This window comes from Mytilus galloprovincialis, chromosome 1, assembly GCF_965363235.1.
Source record: "Mytilus galloprovincialis chromosome 1, xbMytGall1.hap1.1, whole genome shotgun sequence".
NCBI lineage: Eukaryota > Metazoa > Mollusca > Bivalvia > Mytilida > Mytilidae > Mytilus > Mytilus galloprovincialis.
In genome coordinates this window covers 112,869,348-112,891,232 of record NC_134838.1, presented here as the reverse complement: position 1 = coordinate 112,891,232, position 21,885 = coordinate 112,869,348, and the positions used below count along the sequence as shown (strand labels likewise).

Genomic DNA, 21,885 nt, shown 5'->3' with positions numbered 1-21,885 from the left:
GAAGGCCATCAATGGGTGGGTCTTCGCCAAAGTGTGAAAATCTCGCTCACCGAGGTGTGCTTCACTGGACCCTAAACAAAAATGAAAACTAGTTTACTGATAATTTACGTCATACTACACTTAAGAAATAATTCATGGGGGCTTGAATATATCGTGATTTTAACACGGGCTGGCCTTTTATGACAAGTATTTTACTTAAAATATCGGCATAAAGGGACAACCCATAGTAAAATCACGATATATTCAAACCCCAATGAATTATTTCGATTCTAATAGGACAAATACGGCAATTCGTTTGCATCGAAGCTCTCTAGGTGGAGGCAAATATGTTCCGTTCCAATAAATAAACGCAATATTAGATTGGCGTAAAAGAACAGAGCAAATTGACCTATTTACAATAACGTATTTAAATAGTTGTGGATGAATTAAAATGATAAATTACTTATATGTCATCTATGTTTTAGAAAAAAGGACTTTTACCACATTTTAGAATTGTTCACTCTAATTAAAAACCGATCTCTCATCGCTCCTGTTTCTGATATGTCGCGTGGGAGATCTAACGAAACCCGCTTTGAGGTCACATGTGAGTGACCTCGTAGGTGTGTCTTTTTCGACCAATGAAATTGAGTCTTCCACGATCTTGGAAGTTTAACGTAAGGCAAAGGGATGTAACTCATTTTATTTACGACGAAATCGCCAGTCATAATAATTCATACACTTTTTTGATTGGCTTATTAATAGGTCGTCAACTCATTTGCATATCTTTATAAATTCATGACTTTTAGTTCACTCACATGTGACCTCAAAGCCGGTTTCGTTAGATCTCCCACGCGACATATCAGAAACAGGAGCGATAAGAGATCGGTTTTTAATTAGATTGAGAATTGTTTGTTTACGTTTCCATATTGTGATGTATTTCGGTTTCACAAGCGTGTTTTTCGCCGTAAAATGCTTATATTATTCCGTCATCGTTCTATGGCGTCGGGAAGCTCATTCATAAAAAAGCATATGATGTGGTAATACGATCGGAACAGTCCAGGAAATATATTCATATTTTACTAAGGGTGTGTACTCAGAGCGTTTGAACGGACGTTATGTTAGAATGCGAAATATATAAATGAACTAAAATTATAAATAAAACAAAGGCCAGAGGATCCTGATTTGGAACAGGAGCAAAAATGCAGAGGGGTGAAGCATGTTTTGTGAGATCTCAACCCTTTCCCTATACCTGTAGCCAATATAGAAAAACAAACACCAAGTATTTAAGTGACATCTTGCGATACAATAATAATGCGCAAGAACAAAATATAGATTGAACAAATGATAATCAGAACAAAAGCAAAAGGTTTTTCAACAGAAAATTTGAAAGACCTAATAATCATTAAAAACTAACTGTCCAGAAAACAATTGAAAGTCTTTTCACCCTAAAAGATCATATTGCTTGCAACCCTAATACAAAAAGACTCTGGTAATCATGTATACATATGAACAAAAAGTAATACTTTTTACTTATGACCTTGACCTAACTTTCAAGGTCGTAAATTATGCAGCTCAAACCAGAAGACAATAGGTCTGTATGTTATATGGTTAATGAATTTTATATAAACCAACGCTTAATTTTAGATATAACAGAAGATAAATTACCAATTAAGTGTCATCGTACCCTTTCAACCAAAATACATGTCTTAAGATTTAGTACAAATGAGCTGCCGATATCTTACACGCTTTTTAAAAGAAGTGAAAATAAGCTAACATCAAATTTAAAAAAAATGACATTGACCTTTGACCTTCACATGATTTTTTTTTGGACCATGGACCTTAAGTCAAAATAACCTATGTCTATATCACTTATGATTTACCAGTAACAAGCGACATCAATTTTTTAACATGTTTACAGGGAAAGTTGTCTCATATGGAGCCTTCGGATATCTGTGGTCCTAATAATGAAGGCATAATGATAAATTTGGTAAAATTGTTTGTCGGTTTCTATAATGGTTACGAAGGAGTAGTGGACACAAGATCAACTGTGTTCGGTGAGATAACTATCATAAGAAAAAAATGTTCGGATAAGCATGATCAGTTTAAAAAGCGTGCAAACTGTTCATTAGTATATACCAAAAATATAGGAAACATCTTAAAAAAAAATGATACTGCCCATGAAAAAAAAATTAGGCGGAAAAAACTAATAATTATAACGCATGCAAAATTTCCTTCAGAGGCAAAGTGGACAAATGGTGGAAAGATCTAATAATGATAAAAACAATATCAATAGGTCTTTCTACAGAAAACTACATAGAAACCATATATATCTTGAATCATTATAAAGTAACCGCTGTATGAGCCGGAAGTTGTATTTTGTAGGACAGAATTAGCACATAATATTTCTTGTTTCAAACAAAAGTAAAGAGTACAGAAAGTATAGATTTTTTTTTTAAATGTGAAATGTGAGCTATCATCTGACACAGAAAATTTTGTAGAACGTAAGTTGGCAATTATTTTTTTTTATTATTATTATAAAGGGAAATATATATAAACCATAAATGTTTCGAAACAGTATGATGTAAGTTTCAGAAGAGAATATTTGTTGATTTGAAGTAGCCAATTATCTCCATTATTTGAAATGAAATACATACAAAGACATAAATGTTTAGAGTCAGTGTTAAACAAGTTTGTATTTAAAAAGTCAGCTGACTTTTTGAAACATGAAGTAGCTGATAATATTCCTTCGATAGAAAAAAAAACATATATAAATTGACTATGTTTGAATATTGGAAAAAAAAATATCGTCTGACACTTTTTTTAAATATTGTTTTTTATGTACATTTTTTTGTAATGAATAAACAGCAGACTATGCATGAATTTTCTTTAGAAAAATTTAAAGGTACCAGTGAGTAAACTACATAGATAACAATAACTATCATTTTTTTAATGGGAAAATAGAACTAAACACTTGTTTCCTTAAAGGAGTCATCTCCCGGCGTATGTTTTTTTTCTTTTGATCTTTTATTCTCTGTAATCGTGAAATATATCGACAAAATATTTGTTTACCAAAATTGTTCTTTTTCTCCTAAGGATGCTTCGGTTAGGGTTTACCAAGTTGTATCTTATGAGAGTTACTTCCCTTTTTAAAACAAGCATAGCTGATATGGTGAATTTACACCATATCATAACACTTTTTGATATGAACTCTATAAGGAGGAAATGTAGGTCGATCTGAAAGATTCGTATGGTAAACGTTGCCTTTTACATGAGTTTCTCTCCCTATATATCTGAAATCCGCATTACTCCTCAAGCAGAACTTCGAAGTATACGGGTATTTCGATTTCAGATCGGTTACCTATGAACTTGAACGTTAAAATCTACTTGGTTCAATGAATAAATCATTTAGTCTTTTGCATTTGGTTAGAAAACAAATGGCCTTATAAAATTTCAACCGGGTTTGACAATATTTCAACAGGAAGTTTACATTTTTACACATATTCATTCAAACTATAGTGCAAGCATTTATAATTGCAATTTTGTCACATAAGACTAAAATGTTATTTTAATTTTTTGCGATATTGAGAAGAAAATTACAAAAAGCGAGTTTAAATTATTGCTATTATACTCATGTGTCATTTCTCGCGATAATAAAAACATGGCAATCTTTTCAATTTACATCGAATACAACAAACCTACACCTGGGACCCAATGATATAGCCAGATTTTTCTTTGTTCAGTTTCAAAAAAACGCAGAACATTTCACTTATAAAACATGGAATTTCAGCACTGATAAACTCACCTTCTCATAAAAATTACAATGACAATTACTATGATGATAATAACGAGAGCAGTTCCAATACCACCACCTACTGCGGGGCCAACCACATTTGATTGCTTGGCATTTTTTACAGCTAGAAAGATAAAATTATAATAATTCGCCAACATATTGTTTTTTCCTTTGAAATTTGATTTATTTTTCAGTTATCCAGTTGAGAAAAACGAATTGATATTTTTTTTTAAACATATTCTTTGTACGCATTACGAGTGTCTTCTCGTTTATTATCATGTTATTGTACAAAGAATTTCAATTAGTAAATTATAAGTTGGATAATGTTTCAATTTCTCCAAAAACCGGGTAGGATATATTTTGGTAATAGGATACGATTTTTGTCCTTTGTTTTCTCAACGGATACACAATTTTTGTATCCTGTTCAGATTGAATTAATATCTAAATTAACTCTTTGATAAACATTTAATTCAAAAATGTGTTTCAGCAAATAAGCATCACATTCAAATGTGTTGTTAATTAGTTAATATTTTTACTTCAATATTTCTATATTAAATCATGATAAAATGATGAATAGTTTTGGTAAATCTAAAAATATTGTCACTTTCAACATTTATTCATTTGTATAAAAAGAAATTGAGTGTCGCAGGAATGCAATACATATCACGGATATGTAGGTGAAGGTCATCAATCTTTGTTTGTTGAATTAATTATTTCAATTCAATTTGTTATCAAGAAAATGCCAATACATGTGTCATCTGACAATAAAGAATAATTAACTGCTTACATCTATTTTATTTTAACGTTGGTGAATAGTTGTCCCATTGCAAATCATTCCACATATCTTTACATTTTATAGATTGGTTAAATAAAACAATGGTAATATTGTTGGAACTTTACTAATTGTTATTATCTAGAAATACACAGTTTTAAACAGTAATGCAACAACAGTATTTAAGATGTCTACATACAAGAACACTTCGAGAGAAAAATTCAAAAGTATACTAATGAAACGCAAATATTAAGACAGAAATAGATCCATATTTCATAGTTATAATCCATGCTCATTATTACTTTCATACAATCCTGTCTAAACTATTAGTTTCAACAAACGATGATAAACGTACCCACTGACGCAACAAAAACATTTTCTTTGAACATCAAATGAAAAAAAGAATCCAACAATGATTATCTATATATATTATTTAATTAAACTGAACAAGTATAGTTAAACAATGACAATATTTTCAAAATTATATAAATTTACTCATGGAGAAATGTTTGATATTTATTTAGTTACCTTGACATACTGGTATATCCCCTTTCCATTTTCCACTGGTCATATTATTTTCGTCGACAACACAATCAATTTCGACAGCTGTCTGATTCTGTAACTCAAAGCCATTAACACAGTCAAAGTTGATATGATCAGGATATCGGTATTCCGTTTTGGTCAGGTCCCAAATTATGTTGTTATCAGAAACATTAGGTAAAAGACAAAGAACACCTACAACATGCAAGATGTTGAAATCAAAATAATAAATGAAACCAAGGACTTATTTATAAGGTTCATCATAACAAATGGACAAAATGTCCGTATTCATCTTAAAAACTTACCAGTGCAATTTGGAAAGTTTTAAAGTCTGGCATCCACTAGATATATATATATATATATATATATAAGAAAGATCAAATCTTTTATGGATTATGCTGGGCATTTTCCTTCGTTCCTGCTGAAGGTGTAAAATAAACTAAGTTGGGATACAACTTTGAGATGCTCCCTCTCGGGTAACAACTGGTTTGTATTATATTGATTTTCCTTAATAACAATGAACACTAGATATCTACACAACTATAGGTGAGTTAAAAGGTTTACGTGAGTGGACAGTATCAAATGCAATTCAGATGTTTGTTTATTTTTACACCTTATGCAGGAGGAAGAATATGCCCTATCATAGTCCAAACACAAATTTATCTTTTTGATATGCAAAATAAATTTAACTTTTATATATCTTGTGGATGCAAGGCCTTATAACTGTCCAACCTGCACAGTTGAGTCTGTACAGAAAGTAGTTTTTCATCATGTGTCGATTCATTAGGACGAACATTAACGATAACAAATACTTTTATTCAATCATTTCCTTACATATAAGTACCTAAGTAGTCCAGTTTGCATACTTAGAGATTTCTGTATATTAAGCCTAACTTTACCAGGGCAAATTATGCTCACGATAGTTTTAAATGCGTATATTTAGATATCCAATACAATTGATTTTACCTGATAAGCATCACTGTATATAGATAATCATTATCGTATATCCGGTTCACTGATAAACACGAGTGACTAACAGGATTTTGTTAGGAAGACGAAGTTGACCTTAAAACGATCGCAGTGACTTTTTATGTCCAAAAATAGGCAAATCGGACATATTTTGACTATATTTAATGACTACTTTAGTTAGGGATTGATTGTAATTAGTGTGGGTTTTTTTTGGTTCAGATAAACATTAATTTTACCTGCTGAAGCCATGCGTAAAATGCAATCGGCAGTTCTTTTCGAAAAAAAAATACTTGTTTAATCGAATAAAACGTCTTAATAGTAAACTTTCCCTTTTTTCCTCATAATAGGCTTTTAAAAAATATTTACAACTGTGTATTCGGAAAATTCTGTGGAAATAGAAGAAATGGCAATTTTTACTTGTCATACCTTTACGTTCATTGATAAAACATATATTTGACTCGTCCAGTGTCTAGTTTGAAGGTCATTTAAGTATCAGATAAAATACAAAGGTAACAAAGAAACAGGCCGGTAACAACCGTTGCCGGATAGTTTTTCTGCCTGCACGAGTAGTCAGGTCCAGGTCCGAGGCGATAGCCGGGGACATTGGCCTGACTACAAGTGCAGAAAAACTATTCGGCTGGTTGTTATCGGCCTGTTTCTTTTGTTACTTTCGTTTTTTATCTGACTTGTACGACGTTTCAATAAAGTAATAATACATTTTGCAAGACTAAACATTTGAGAAACTAAGATTGCCATAAAGCTGTAAATGTAAGTTATAGTATAAAAACAATATGTTTTCATTTCCCTTCAACCGAGATTTTCAAGAAAATAAATCAGGAATCTAATAATTTGATAAAAAAAGAACCATTTCAAGTAAAAGATGAATGTTGTACACATTTAAGACTTTTAAAATGCAACTTCGTAAGAAAGTAAGATATTAAAGAAATATTTTAGTGGTAAGTAGGATAACGTTTGATTTTTATGGATGAAACGGAAAGCGGGGAGGGCGGGAGGGCTTATTCATTTTAAAATAAGCTTTATTTTTGTTGAAAAAATGCAGGATGTGCCATTCCATCCCCCTATCCCCCCTTAAAAAAAATCGTTAAAATCGCGCGTTTGTTTCAAAATACATGAATTTAATATTCAATGATGGGGGGTTCCGGGGGTTGGAACAACCCTTTTTTGGGATGATCAATGCATTTAAATTGGGACATACAGTTGGACCTCCCCCCTGTTTTGTCCTGGATTTGGACCTGGATCTGCCACTGATATAAATTCAATAACAATATAAATGTATCAAAAGAATGAATTTCCTAATTCATTAGTGAATGAAATTTTTATGAAAAAATGAATTTTGTCTTAATATAATATATATTCAGGCATATACTTTAATTTTTTTTTAATTCATGCTCGTCTCTAGATCTGCAAGTGTTGATCGTGATTAAACATGTGTTACTATATGACCCAATCGCAGCTTTCCGTCCAAAATTGATGACATAAGTTGAATGATTTTTTCTAGATTTGCTGCTTATTTGGACGTGTATTACATGCACACTTTTTGTTTATTGGATCAATCGTCTATTGGTGAGTTGATAGAGATTTTATCTTTTGATAAGATTTTATTTTTATTTACTTATTTCCTGTCTTATTTTTATTGAAATATACACGTCAGTATCATCATTTCTTTACTTTCAGCATTGTCCAAAATACTATTCATGTCCATATATTGAAGAAAACATTTATTGACCGAATATTTTGCTCCATAAAGGGGGCGGTATGTTCTTTTTTGAGTATATTAATTTTTTACTTTTCATCGCCATCACCCAAATGTTTTTGTTTAAATTAGCACTATTTACGGTATTCGCAAAATCAGGAATCGTGCAAAACATTAATTTGTCATCTGCTTGAACATAATAATTTTTTTATGCCCCACCTACGATAGTAGAGGGGCATTATGTTTTCTGGTCTGTGCGTCCGTCCGTCCGTCTGTCCGTTCGTTCGTCCGTCCGTCTGTCCGTTCGTTCGTCCGTCCGTCTGTCCGTTCGTCCGTCCGTCTGTCCCGCTTCAGGTTAAAGTTTTTGGTCAAGGTAGTTTTTGATGAAGTTTAAGTCCAATCGACTTCAAACTTAGTACACATGTCCCCTATGATATGATCTTTCTAATTTTAATGCCAAATTAGAGTTTTTACCCCAATTTCACGGTCCACTGAACATGGAAAATGATAGTGCGAGTGGGGCATTCGTGTACTGAGGACACATTCTTGTTTTCTCATAAAATTTGGGATCAAAATATCTTTTTAAGGAGAAAACCATACCCCCGCCCCTTTTGAAGTTAAATGTCTACATGTAATCCCTTAGTGTACTTATATGAATAGTATTTTACTGGAAATGTTTGAAAAAAGATATTGATGCTAACGTAAATATTTTGTTAAAAAAAAGACAGGAAATTAGTCGGTGAACCAAAAAGTTCAAATCTAATTGAACTTTGAAGTGCCAATGAACTCACTGGTCATGCACGAGTGGTTCTATTCATAAAAAGTGTCGATGTAACAACTAAAAAGAGTCCGTGTATCATATAAAAATAGTCCGTGTATCATATAAAAAGAGTCCGTGTAACACCCGTTATTGTACTGTTTTTTTCTATAGATCTCTGTGTGTGTGTGGGGGGGGGGGGGGGGGGGGTGGCACGCGTACTGTAGAATTTGCTCCGATATATTAAATACAAATGTATATTACAGATCAGCATAACTGAAATCTCGAATTAACAAAAATAAAAATTGTATTAAACATGTATTAAAAAACGAAATCAAAACGTTATATATTTATTATATTTTAATATTTAAAAAAAAAATCGTATTAATATCCTGTTTTTAGCTTTTTATTAGTACATGGAATTTATTTTTGCTCACTGAAATTATCAGATGTAATTGTAATGTTGGAAGATAAGTTTTTAGAATGTTTACTACAAAAGTCGTCAAAGATACTAGAGAGAAATTATTTTAAAAAAAGTCTTTTGAAAATATATGTAAATGTAAATGTATAAAAAAATGACCTTTCTCAGATAGTCAATGAAATAAATATTTATTTTAAATCGATTGACTATTTGCTATTTTCAAGAACTTGATTAATATAATACATCTTTCTAAATACCTTCGCATCTTTGTGAACCATAATTCCAGACAGTGCCTTGGGATCCATCTTTGACTATGCATTTAGCGCTACCTGGTCCTTCTAAATTATAGCCATGTTCACACCAAAACTTAACGCTATCCCCGTAATGGTACGTTGCTAACTCCTGAATTTGTCTCGTTGCATGTTCCGGTATTCGTGGATAAGGACATCTTAATGCTACAAAGATAATTATAAACTTAAAGCACTCGCCTCGAATAGGTAAACCGTATATACCAAGTACACATTAAACACTATAGGTTTTTGACATCCATTATATACTTTCTTCTTATTTTCAGCAGAGCCTGAATTATTTCACTTGACTCGGCGGAGTTTAACCAGTTCGCTTATTTTAGACCAGTTCATCTATGGAAAGGTGTTTTAAGATAAACTCATTAATTAAGTGTCAAGTTATGGTCATTAATCCGGTTAAAATTTTCTTGAAAGCGAAATTTAAAAACATGTAAAAATTGTCACATTTTGGAATTTGTGGATATGAAAGTATAAAAGAGGGACGAAAGATACCAGAGGGACAGTCAAACTCATAAATCGAAATAAACTGACAACACCATGGCTAAAAATGAAAAGGAAAAACAGACAAACAATTGTACACATGACACAACATAGAAAACTAAAGAATAAACAATACGAACCCCACCAAAAACTAGGGGTGATCTCAGGTGCTCCGGAAAGATAAGCAGATCCTGCTCCACATGTGGCACGCGTCGTGTTGCTTATGAGATAACACATCCGGTAAATAGTCTAATTCGGTAGGTCAAATTTATGAAAAAGAAGGGGATTGTAGTTATGTCCAGTGCACGATGAATAATCAATATTGTAGACATCGCGATATCTACAATGCTAATACGATTTTGTGTCAACATCGTATACATTGTTTGAACCCATATATATTGTTCACATCGTTGTCATCGTTAACATCGCGATGTATACAATCTTGGAAATATATTGTGTTTACATAGTTTACATTGCCTTAACTATTATCTATTGTTTACATCGTTAACATCGCGGTATCTACAATGTTTACACGAAGTTGTGTCAACACTTTTTATATTGTTTGAACTCTTATATATAGTGTTTACATCGTTGACATCGTAAACATCGTGATGTATACAATGTTAAAAAGTGTTTACATTGTTTACATCGCCATATAAACTATGTTAACACTAGTTTGTGTCAAATTAGAGCTATAACATCACATTTGTCTTAAAGATTTGTTGTTGATAAAAAACAAAAAATGCAAACTGCATACATGTAATCGACAAACTGTATTGAATAATATTTAATGAATAATTTTTGTTTTTTAATATTGTCAACATCACAATGTGAACGATGTAAACAGAAATGTATTGACTCTATATTCAACATAAACACGATGTTGACACAACATTGTTTACATCACGATGTATACCAGTGGCGGATCCAGGGGGGGGGGGGGTTCCGGGGGTGCGCACCCCCCTTTATTTTTGCCGATCAATGCATTTGTATCGGGACATATGTTTTGCACCCCCTCCCCCTGCACCCCCCTTTGCCCTGGGTTAGCACCCCCCTTTCGAAAATTCCTGCATCCGCCCCTGTATACGATGTGAACGATGTTAACACAAAGGTAAAGACTTGGTTCGCAACATCTATACAATGTTGACGATGTAAAAACGATCTTGTAAACATCACGATGTATACGATATGAACGATGTAAACACAAACTTAAAGACTTTTTTACATAAATAAGGCCGTTAGTTTTTTCGTTTGAATTGTTTTACATTGTCTTATCGAGGCCTTTTATAGCTGACTATGCGGTATGGGCTTTGCTCATTGTTTAAGGCCGTACGGTGACCTATAGTTGTTAATGTCTGTGTCCATTTGGTCTTTTGTGGATAGTTGTCTCATTGGCAATCATACCACATCTTCTTTTTTATATTGGTTCACAACATCTACTAGTATACAATGTTGACATTATAAAAACGATATTGTCAACATCACGATGTATACGATGTCAACGATGTAAACATAAAGTTATAGAGTCGATATACAACGTAAACACGATGACGACACGACATTGTTAGCATTACGATTATACGACGTGAACGATATAAACACAACAGTACACAACACATATAGATAGGATACAATGTAAACACATTAACAACACTATAAAGTTGACATTGCGATGTTGACAATATTGACAAAACATCGTGCAGTTATTCCATAATGCCCGTGTCACACTGTCCCGATTTTTTCGCCGATGGCAACACGATTATAGAAATTTTCAAAATCGGAACTGATCGTATTCAGATCGGGCTATTCGTAGTGCCATCTTTACCATCGTAGAACCATCGGCCACTTTTTCTAGCCTTCGGGGACAACTTCGGGAAGGGTTCTAAATTTTTTAACATGTTAAAAAATCCCCGAAGGTGCGTCCGATGTTGAAGGTTCGTATTGAGTTCGTATCACCATCCTCACCATCGTAATGTCACCGGGAATGCATCTTTGAACATCGTATTGCATTCGTGTTTCCATCGTTTCCATCAGGCAGTTTTGACATTACGATGTCTTCACGAATGAATCACGAAGCTACCCGAAGGTCTTACGATGGCAACACGACTTCGTGAAGACCTCGTAATCCCGTCGTGTTGCCATCGAATAAAAGTGAGAAGGCGACAAGATGGAACTACGACAGCAATAAATCCAACTAAATGTAAGTTAATTTTCGCGCTAAAATACATTTAAAGTGCCATGCGCGATATGCACTGGTCATTCAATACGACAGTTAATTAAGAAAGACGTTCACCAAACATGGAGCTCATATCATATGATTCTATGAGAACAAAAAAGGCGACAGCGTTGTTTTTATTAATTCCAATGGAACAAGAAGAGCAGCTATTTCAGGCTCATGACTTACTTTTACAAGTAAAATATTATTTTTTGTCAATTTTTCATATCAAGTAACATAATGAAAATCATAAACGCGCCTCGTACACCAACACTGCAGGTACACGTATATAGGGAACCCAACTTTTTCTTCATTATTCTGATTTTTTATGTATCGTCTGAGTTGTTGTCACACGAATGTTTACTCCATAAACGTTTTGTTTTCTATATGTCATATTTTGCCGCATTTGTTGCTTTCCCCACATCCTTCCTTTTGTCTATATTATTATGATATTCTCCTGGAAAGAGCTCTTTTTGAATAAAAGGGATCAACGAACCCATTACCTTACCTTTAAGATAGATCAGTAAACATGGGCATAATTATGGGTGATTATTTAGACTAGTGCACACATTTTACAGTTCAAACAAGACAATGCCGATCGTGGCATCCCCTCATATGTAACAAATTGGTGACAAATATGGACACTATATTTGTATATGGCACATGCAGAAAATGGTAAATTGAATATGCATATTTGATACATAAACTATTTTTTTAGAAATCAACGAAAACATTCAGTAACTGGAAATACCTTTAATATTGTCTTTAGAACCAGCAGGTAAAAAAATGAGCAACCAATTTCCTGTGTATTATGCTATTTCAAGGAGAAAAAAACAAGTCCATCTGCATGACCTTGGCCTTTGGCCTTGAACGTAAAAAATGTCAGATCATTACAAGGAGGAACAATATACCAAATGTGGTTAAAATCTTTTGAAGCATATTGGTTTTAGAGTGTCCACAAGGGTGATATTATAGGATTAAACACATTTTTCTAGAGGTTATTGATGTGTAAACCGGGGCGATTAACTCACAAACTGAATAAAAGTCCGAAGGACTTTTATGTCAAGTTTGTGAGTAAGAGACCCGGTTTACACATCAATAACCTCTAGAAAAAATGTGTTTAATCCTTATAATTCTTCAGCCAAACATACGCGATTATTAATTTACATGATTTGTTTGATGGCTGCTATATTTTCCATCAAAAGCACAATGGCATGTCGTTACTAAGGAGTACGCCGCCATCTTGACTTTCTAAAAACAATAAATGTCCGACAAATGCAACAGAATCTAAAATGAAATAGCACCTACCTCAAAAAACTTCATTTTAATTAAATATTATCCGAATTTGAAGCGTACACGTAACGAAATAGTCTTTCCCTTGAACATTTTCATTCGTATGACGTCGTGTTTTGCCATGACGTAAATTCGCCAAATCCTTCATGAAATTTCGCGGAATTTTATTTAAATCTTATTTTTATATATTTTCGAAGCTTTTGTGCATTTATTTTATTTCTTTTTTTTTTTTTTTGTTTTTATGCATTAGAATAGAAACAACTGTTATGCAATTGTTGTATAATCTCAATTTGCTGAAAATCCCAGTATCCCTGCAAAAATGTGTATCGCGCATGAATAGATTTCGAAAGTAGTTTCGGAAACATGGTTTATCGAAGTGTAAACCAAGAGAAAAAATCTAATTGACCAATCCAATTCAAGTATTTATAGATATGCAAATGATATAAGAATTATAACAATTTTATCTACACGCAACACATAAATGTACAATATAATATATATTCAATATTGATCAAACAATTTAAAACGCGGGATGCCTTCATCATATAATTTAAATACATCGTAAGCTGTACACGACGTCTTTTAGACCTCGTATGGCCATCGCACCATCGTGTAGCCTTCGTAATCCATCGTGTAGCCATCGTGACCCATCGTGTAGGCTTCGTCTGAGATATAAAGCTTAAATACCCGCCTTCGGTTAACCTTTGTATGTCCATCTTTTGCTATCGTATATAATTTCGGCACCATCGTATAGACTTCGTTATTAATCGTACTTGCTTCGGTCACTTTTTGGTATTTTAACGAGATCGGGACCAACTTCGTACGAACTTACAATTTTCGCATTCGGGTGTCTATCGTATATAAAAATCGGGACAGTGTGACGCGGGCATAACGGTCAACCAACTCGTGATGGCGTCCGAAAAATTAACGAAGAGATGATTTCAACTTCACCATTTGGACTCTTGATTTTTGTGAGCAACAACCCTCTATCAAGAAAATCATGATAGGAAATGCAAGCACGGGAATATCGTATCAATTGGGAGATATATACACCGTATGCAGGTGCTAATGGAATGTTGCTATTGGAAATCTGAAATCATCTCTTTTGTCGTAAAGTTTTGTTTTCAATCGACCCTAATTGTCAATTTCTAGATGTAAGTCAAGGTATGAGGCCGACTTAACTGTATATGTTGTATCCTTTATCTCTAGTTCAATGGGATAGATGCGTTCGACAAAGTCACCACACAAATTTTGAATTATTTAGTGAAAGAACATCATCTATATAGCGGAAAGTAGAGTAAAATTACAGACTGTCTACCCTCTTGGTCTTAATGATAATATCATGGGAATTGGTAATATATCAAGAACCGATTCCGTTAAAATTTTCGATATAGTTTCTAAAACTGTTAGTAAAAACCGTTCTTACGGTCGTAGACAAAATCGCAATCAAATAAAATTTCGGACCAATCATACCAATATTTCGGACCTAATTTCTATTTCAAAAAAAACAACGGCAGACATTTTCTGTTAACAAAGCTATGTTCATTACCGGTTGATAAGTTAAATAAAATTTTGGAGGATTGCAACACAATTTCATATAGCAGTCCTAAGTATGAAATTGTTCAAATTATTATGGCATATTGTTATTCGTAACTGTTTCCCAAAATTGATCGCCCGGTATATTTAACGACCATTCTGTTAAAAAACAAATTCCTGGATATTTTGATAATACAGAGCTCCCTCTTATTCGTTATATTTGCAGGAAATCTACCATGAAATTTGTCTTTAATTATAGCCAATTGCGTAAAGATGTTAATATCAGTGAAAATACACCTCCTTCATGTAATTGTAGTAATTCCGAATACATTTATGGACCCATTTCCCATGTTATAACAGGAGATCTTAACATCGTTCAAGACCGAGAGTTAAACTCATTCCCCAGTAAAGGACCTAAATATCGTGCCCCGTCAATTATTAATTGAATTGAGTGTCGTAATATCATCCACGACTCACTTCGTACTTACTGTTTGCATTGGATAAAACGGGAAAAAACTGACAAAAAATCTTTGGACTCTTTTTTTAATTCAGTAATGAATATAGTTGATATACGTATTCAACATTTTAAAGAACATTTTACTATTAACAATAACCTCAATTAACCTATTTCTCGTATCAAACATAAACTAAAAGAACTAGCCAAGGAATTTGTTTTTGTCCCGGCCGATAAAGCTGCTAATAATATAAAAATAATAAACTTAACATTGAGGTTCTGAAAAAAGAAATCACCAATTCACCAACATTCCAACTGACTCCATTTTCATAAAATGACATCTGTAACAAACATATACTTTTAGCTACCGCTTAACAAGCAGAACCAAATACAATGAAAGTCCCAACTATGTATTGGCTTTCGAAGCTACACAAAACACCTTACAAATATAGATTTATTTCGTCTTCAAGCCATTGTTCCACTACTAAATTGTCTATTCTTCTTACCAGTACATTTGGTACAATCAAAAACAGGATAATAAATTGTTCAAATACGGCCTAATTCGAAAATAGTGGAATTAATTACTTTTGGAGTGTCAAGAACTCGTTGGAAGTACTTGATAAATTGCATGCTTATATTGGTGATTTTGAATCTGTTCAAAGTTTTGATTTTTCTACCCTGTATACCACATTGCCTCACATTCTCATTAAGAAAAAATTCACACACCTAATTAAATGGGCATTTAAAAAGTCAGAATGTTAATATATATGTTCAAACTCTTTTAGGTAACTTTTTAGTAGCAATACACAAAAAAACTATGTCAATTGAACATGCATGCTTTGCTACTTTCTCTGCCCTTGTATATTTACTAGATAACATTTTTGTTCGCTTTGGAGATTTCGTATATCGTTAGGTTATCGGAATTTCAAAGGGGACTTACTGTGCACCATTTACTGTTTTTGTATTGCTATGAGTTACAATTTATTACAAAAATCAGCAAAGACCCATCGAAACAACATCTGATAAACAAATCTAATAATACTTTTAGATATTTGGATTATATTTTGGCTGTCAATAATGACGACTTCAGTATGTATACTAAAGAAATTTATCCTGTCGAACTTACTTTGAATAAAGCTAATACTAACAACGGCCACCGCCCTTTCCTCGATCTTGATATCTATATCACTAACGGAAAGCTTAATACTAAAATTTATGATAAAAGAGATGATTTTTCATTTCCTATCGTTAATTATCCATTTTTAAATGGTGACGTTCCCTTGTCACCATCTTACGGTGTTTATATATCTCAACTTGTACGATTCGCTCGTGTATGTAACAATGTTTTAGATTTTAACGAGAGAAATTTATGTATTACTGAAAAATTATTACACCAGGGTTTTCGATATCACAAACTAGTCAAAACATTTACTAAATTTTATCATCGGTATAAGGACATCATTCGTAAATATAGCTCAACATGCAGACTTCTTATACGTTCAGGTATTTCACATCCAATTTTTTATGGAAATATTCTTTATAAAGCACAAAATGTCAGTATTCACCTCAGAAGCTAACAAAACCTTTAAACAGACTTACACAGGCTATGTTCTTCTCATATATGTTATGATGGTACGATACTAAACCCCTAACACGAAGGATTGGGCCTGATATTCATATGATCAAATCATAATCTTTCAATCAGTTTAATTGAAGTCTGGAGCTGGCATGTCAGTTAACTGCTAGTAGTCTGTTGTTATTTATGTATTATTGTCATTTTGTTTATTTTCTTTGATTACATTTTCTGACATCAGACTCGGACTTCTCTTAAACTGCATTTTAATGTGCCTTAATTGGCCTTTGTTAGTCTTGTATAATATTTAAATTTTAGTTTCTTGTGTACAATTTGCAGTTTAGTATGGCGTTCATTGAACTAGTATATATTTGTTTAGGGTCCAGCTGAAGGACCCCTCCGGATGCGGGAATTTCTCGCTACATTGAAGACCTGTTGGTGACCTTCTGCTGTAGTTTTTTCTATGGTCGGGTTGTTGTCTCTTTGACACATTCCCCATTTCCATTCTCAATTTTATTAAATGATATTGCTAACTTCTTATCTTTCGTCCTTAGAAGTTCCTGTATGAAGTCAGCCTCATTATAATACAGAAATAAGTCGGCAAGGAGAGGGGCACAATTCGTTTCCATTGGAATGTCGATAGTCTGTTAAAAAAACACTTCCTCCGAACGTAACAGATATGTTGTCAATCAAGAAATCAAGCATCTTGATAATGTCAGTTTTAGAGAATGATTTGTTTGAATCAGAGTGATCCTTTACAAAGTAGGATTTATCCCTTCCTACGACAAAATACTTATAAAACAGAAGATGTGGTATGATTACCAATGAGACAGCTGTCCACAAGAGACACATTAATAACTATAGGTCACCGTACGGCCTTCAACAATGAGCAAAGCTCATACCGCATAGTCAGCTATAAAAGACCCCAATATGGCAATGTAAAACAATTCAAATGAGAAAACTAACTGCCTCATTAATGTACAAAAAAATGAACGAAAAACAAATAAGTATCACATAAACAAACAACAACCACTGAATTACAGGCTCCTGACTTGGGACTGGCACATACATAAATAATGTGGCGGGATTAAACATGTTGGCGGGATCCCAACCCTCCCCCAACCGAGAACATAGGTATAACAGTACAACATAAGAACGAACTATAAAAATCAGTTAAAAAGGCTTAACTCATCAGATGGACAAAAATACAATTGGACGTGGCCAAGTACTTGTACATCCCGACAACAAAAATACACTAGGTACAGATCTGAGACTACTTGCAGTTATCTGACAGCTATTTCAAAGCCACTAACAACTAATTAAAAAAGCATGCATCTTAGACTAAACTATTAATCCGTACACATCCAACATTCATTGGATTCAGTGCATATACGTCATGAACAGTCAGAGAAAAACATGACCTTGTGTAATGCCAAATTACAGGTATCGACAGATTGTATCTTCGTTGGCCATTCTTTTTTATGAAACAAAGCAATACCAACTCTTTCCATTTGTCATTTAGTTTGGAATGTGGAATACTTGTTTAACGTGTAGAAAAGTCAAATGTTTTAATACTATTACAAGATAAAAGAGAGTTAAATTGTATGTACTTTAAAACATCTTTAGAATTTTTAAGTATCCACATCCGATTCACGCCACCTCTAGAATAGGAAGTTTCACAATAACTTTGAAGCCCGTATAACTATTACGACAGCAGTTGTAAAATCTGCATGTGTCGTCATTCTATACAGTTTTGGGAACACACATCTTCAAATGGAGTGTCCTGATACAAATTGAAACGTATGATCTGACCGATCAGTTGAAAACTTATTGGTCATACATACAATTGAAAACATATGTCGAGTTTATTTCGATTACAAAACTGTAAAATGGTTCCGACACCCTCGTTTAACTCAGATACTGTGATAATTTATAATCATTTTTTCTTGTCTGATTTCCTAATGATTTATCAAGATTCAAAGATTAAGTTCCTATTTGACAAAGAACAGTTTTCAAAGTTACACCACAAAAACACAAAACACACAAAAGCATTCTTCAGAACCACAATATGTTTACACAGCAAATGATCTTGAAATCAAATCTCCATATGCATTGAAATATACTAAACACACTGAAAAAAATCAAGTTTAAAACTCTTACAAAAGCCACGATTTACAGTTGACGGATTAAAAATATTCATTTTCAGATATAGCTTTCAACTTTCCGACCATCTAGAGTACTCCTCATTGAATAAAAAACATAAGTTTAGTGACGGGCAATATGTATGAAGAAATACAAAATAAAGAGTTATACAAAAAAATATGTATGTCAGTTCAAGTAACCATAAAACAAGAACCGTTAGACACATTCTTAATATTATTTAGAAATAAGATAGGTACTCGTATTATTTATTTATTGATAAAGAAATACAGCAGTTATATAGTTTCATTGGAATATTATCCAACTTGGCAGATGTAACAGGAACGTACCTAGTTAGTTTGCTATGTTTTAAAACACTCAGACTGTAAACTTCTAATGTATGTAGATAATACAACTGTATGTTTTCCCATAAGACACACTTTAATAACCCTTAAAAACTCGGGTAGAGAACTTATATCGTGTATTTATTGGCTTATCGATAATAATCTTTCATCCGATGTGGTAGAAGCGAATGATTTCATTGTTCAAATAAGGGGAAACAAAAACAAATGGGTCAAATTATAAGCGGGTAATAACATGAAACATCTACTTTTAAGCGACTTCTTTACACACAGAGCCAAATATAATAAAAGTTCCAATTATGTACTGGCTTCCGGAGCTGCACAAAACACCTTACAAATATAGATTTAAGCCATTGTTCAACTACTGAACTGTCTATTCTTCTTACGAGTACACTTGGTATAATCAAATACCTGATAATGAATTGTTCAAATAATGCCCATATTGGTGATTTTTTAATTTGTTCAAAGTTTTGATTTTTTTTACCCTATTTACCACTTTGTCTCATTTTCTTATTAACACCTAATTAAATGGAATTCAAAAAGTCAGAAAGCAAATATATATGTTCAAATTTTTATGTCATTTTTTAGTAACAACTAACAAATGAGCTATGTCAATTGAACATGATATGTAGTGTTATGGCCTTATATTTTTTATATTTGTCTACTTATTTCATTTTCATGATTAGTGTTTTATTTCTGTAATGTTTATCCTGTCCCTTCTATACCTGTATATGCCTTTTAATAGCTCCGGACACATTTATCGTCCTTCTTTCGTATAGTCCCTAATGTGGATAGTGGTTTACATTTTGTTCTTACACTTTTCAATGTTATCCTCATATATTTTATGTATAATATAGTGATATGGAGTGAGAATAACAAGTAAAACAGTTTATAGTCTTTTTTTACGTTAAGGTAAATGAGTGATTTGGCCTTGTTTAAAAATGTCAAAAATTATTATTTCTAGATCTGAGTCTGTCAGACTAAAATTGTCCTTAATTTGAGTGACATTGTTTTTTTAATTTTCTATAATTTTGATATGATGTGTCCAGAAAATTAAAACACTACACTTCAAAAATATTTTTTGGATAGAGCAGATGCTTATATTTGTTAAAATAGTGTTGTTGCTTACTGTTATAGATAAATTCACTAAGTCATAATTGTTTTCTCGGACCAATATTTTTTATATGTCTGTCTTGTTTTACTGTCGTCATTTTGTCGGGCTTTTCAATATAGTGTTTATACGAATTCTTAAACTGTTTTATAAATTGTTTATATATTCCGTTATTGTAACTCTTAATTCAATTTTTTTAACAACCCTTTAGGAAAGTTGCAAAGGAAAAGTTTAATCACCAAAACAATACATACCTACTGGAATGAAAAAAATTAATAAAGACTCTGAGAGATGCTCCAGCTTAAAATACATGTCTTGTAAAAATAAGACAAAAACAAAAACATAAATATAGAGACCTCATCAAATTACCAATTAGGACCAGATTTGCAACTGACAAATACATCTTGCAGACAAATAGAGCTAAATTAAATCAAAATGAGGTATCCGCCATCTTCAGAGTCTGCAGCAAAGAGTATGAAACCATTTTACATTTTCTGTTTTTATGTTCAACTTTAGAAACTGAAAGAATGTCTCTTGAAATCTCTCCGAGAAAAATATATCAAAGGACTAGAACTACTAAATATTAATATGCATAATATAGATGTAGACTTCATTCATGTTATTATCAATCAATATCATCTAGTGAACTATTTTTGTGTTTTTACTTTTTACTTTGGAACCTCTCTTACCAGTGAACTATGAGCTTTTATTAACACCCATATAGAGCCTGCTTGTAGAACATTAATATATAAGCTCCATTTGCACAGATACAAACTTTAAGTCAGAAAAGATCTAGAAAAAATAATTTAAGATCATAACCATATTTAATAAAAAAAAAAGTTGTGTGTGGGCTGCAAATCTCATATTTTCTAAGGACTCATTTTTAGATTTTAGTGACGAGAACGTGTGTGATATTGGTGTAAAGATATACCGACAATTGTAAATAGTGTAATCGTTATACATATTCTATTGGTGATTAAATATTGTAATTTATAACATTCTACTGGTGGAGGGATATAATTAACTTCATACTGAAGGTGACTGTGCCTATATTGGCAGAAAATATACAGATACAGATTGGTAATGACTTTCGGCCTCGTTTTTACCCTTTTCATTAACATTTTATAAATCATGATTTTAAAAAATGGAAAGAAAACATTAAACACCAATCCCTCAAGGATATGCACGTGCTCTAGAAGACCTCATTTCAAAACTAAACTCAACCGCCGTCAATCTAAATTCCCTATTAAAATTTAGCAATTTTTAAAATTGTATCAAAGGTGGCAATGCTGCTGCAGCCAGATTATTCAAAGAAATGCACTTGGATTTCCACAAATATTTTCTTGCAATTTCAGAAAATAACAAACCTGTTCGAGATTATCTTATGATAATACTGCAAGATCAACAGTGAACGGGATAGCTTGTTCGCTTTCCTTTTCCTGTGACATTACATGAAAAACCCAACGTCATAT

At 32.7% G+C, this 21,885-nt stretch overlaps 1 protein-coding gene across 1 annotated transcript in view; it reads right to left on the bottom strand.

Moving 5' to 3' along the window:
- Positions 1–21,885, bottom strand: part of LOC143052083 (receptor-type tyrosine-protein phosphatase epsilon-like) — a 109,498-nt gene that overhangs the window by 61,982 nt on the left and 25,631 nt on the right. Inside the window, exons 4-6 of the mRNA XM_076225052.1 lie at positions 9,200–9,397; positions 5,070–5,276; positions 3,782–3,893 (exon numbers count right to left, since the gene is read on the bottom strand). Coding sequence (XP_076081167.1) covers positions 3,782–3,893; positions 5,070–5,276; positions 9,200–9,397 — 517 coding nt within the window. The remainder of the gene's footprint in view (positions 1–3,781; positions 3,894–5,069; positions 5,277–9,199; positions 9,398–21,885) is intronic.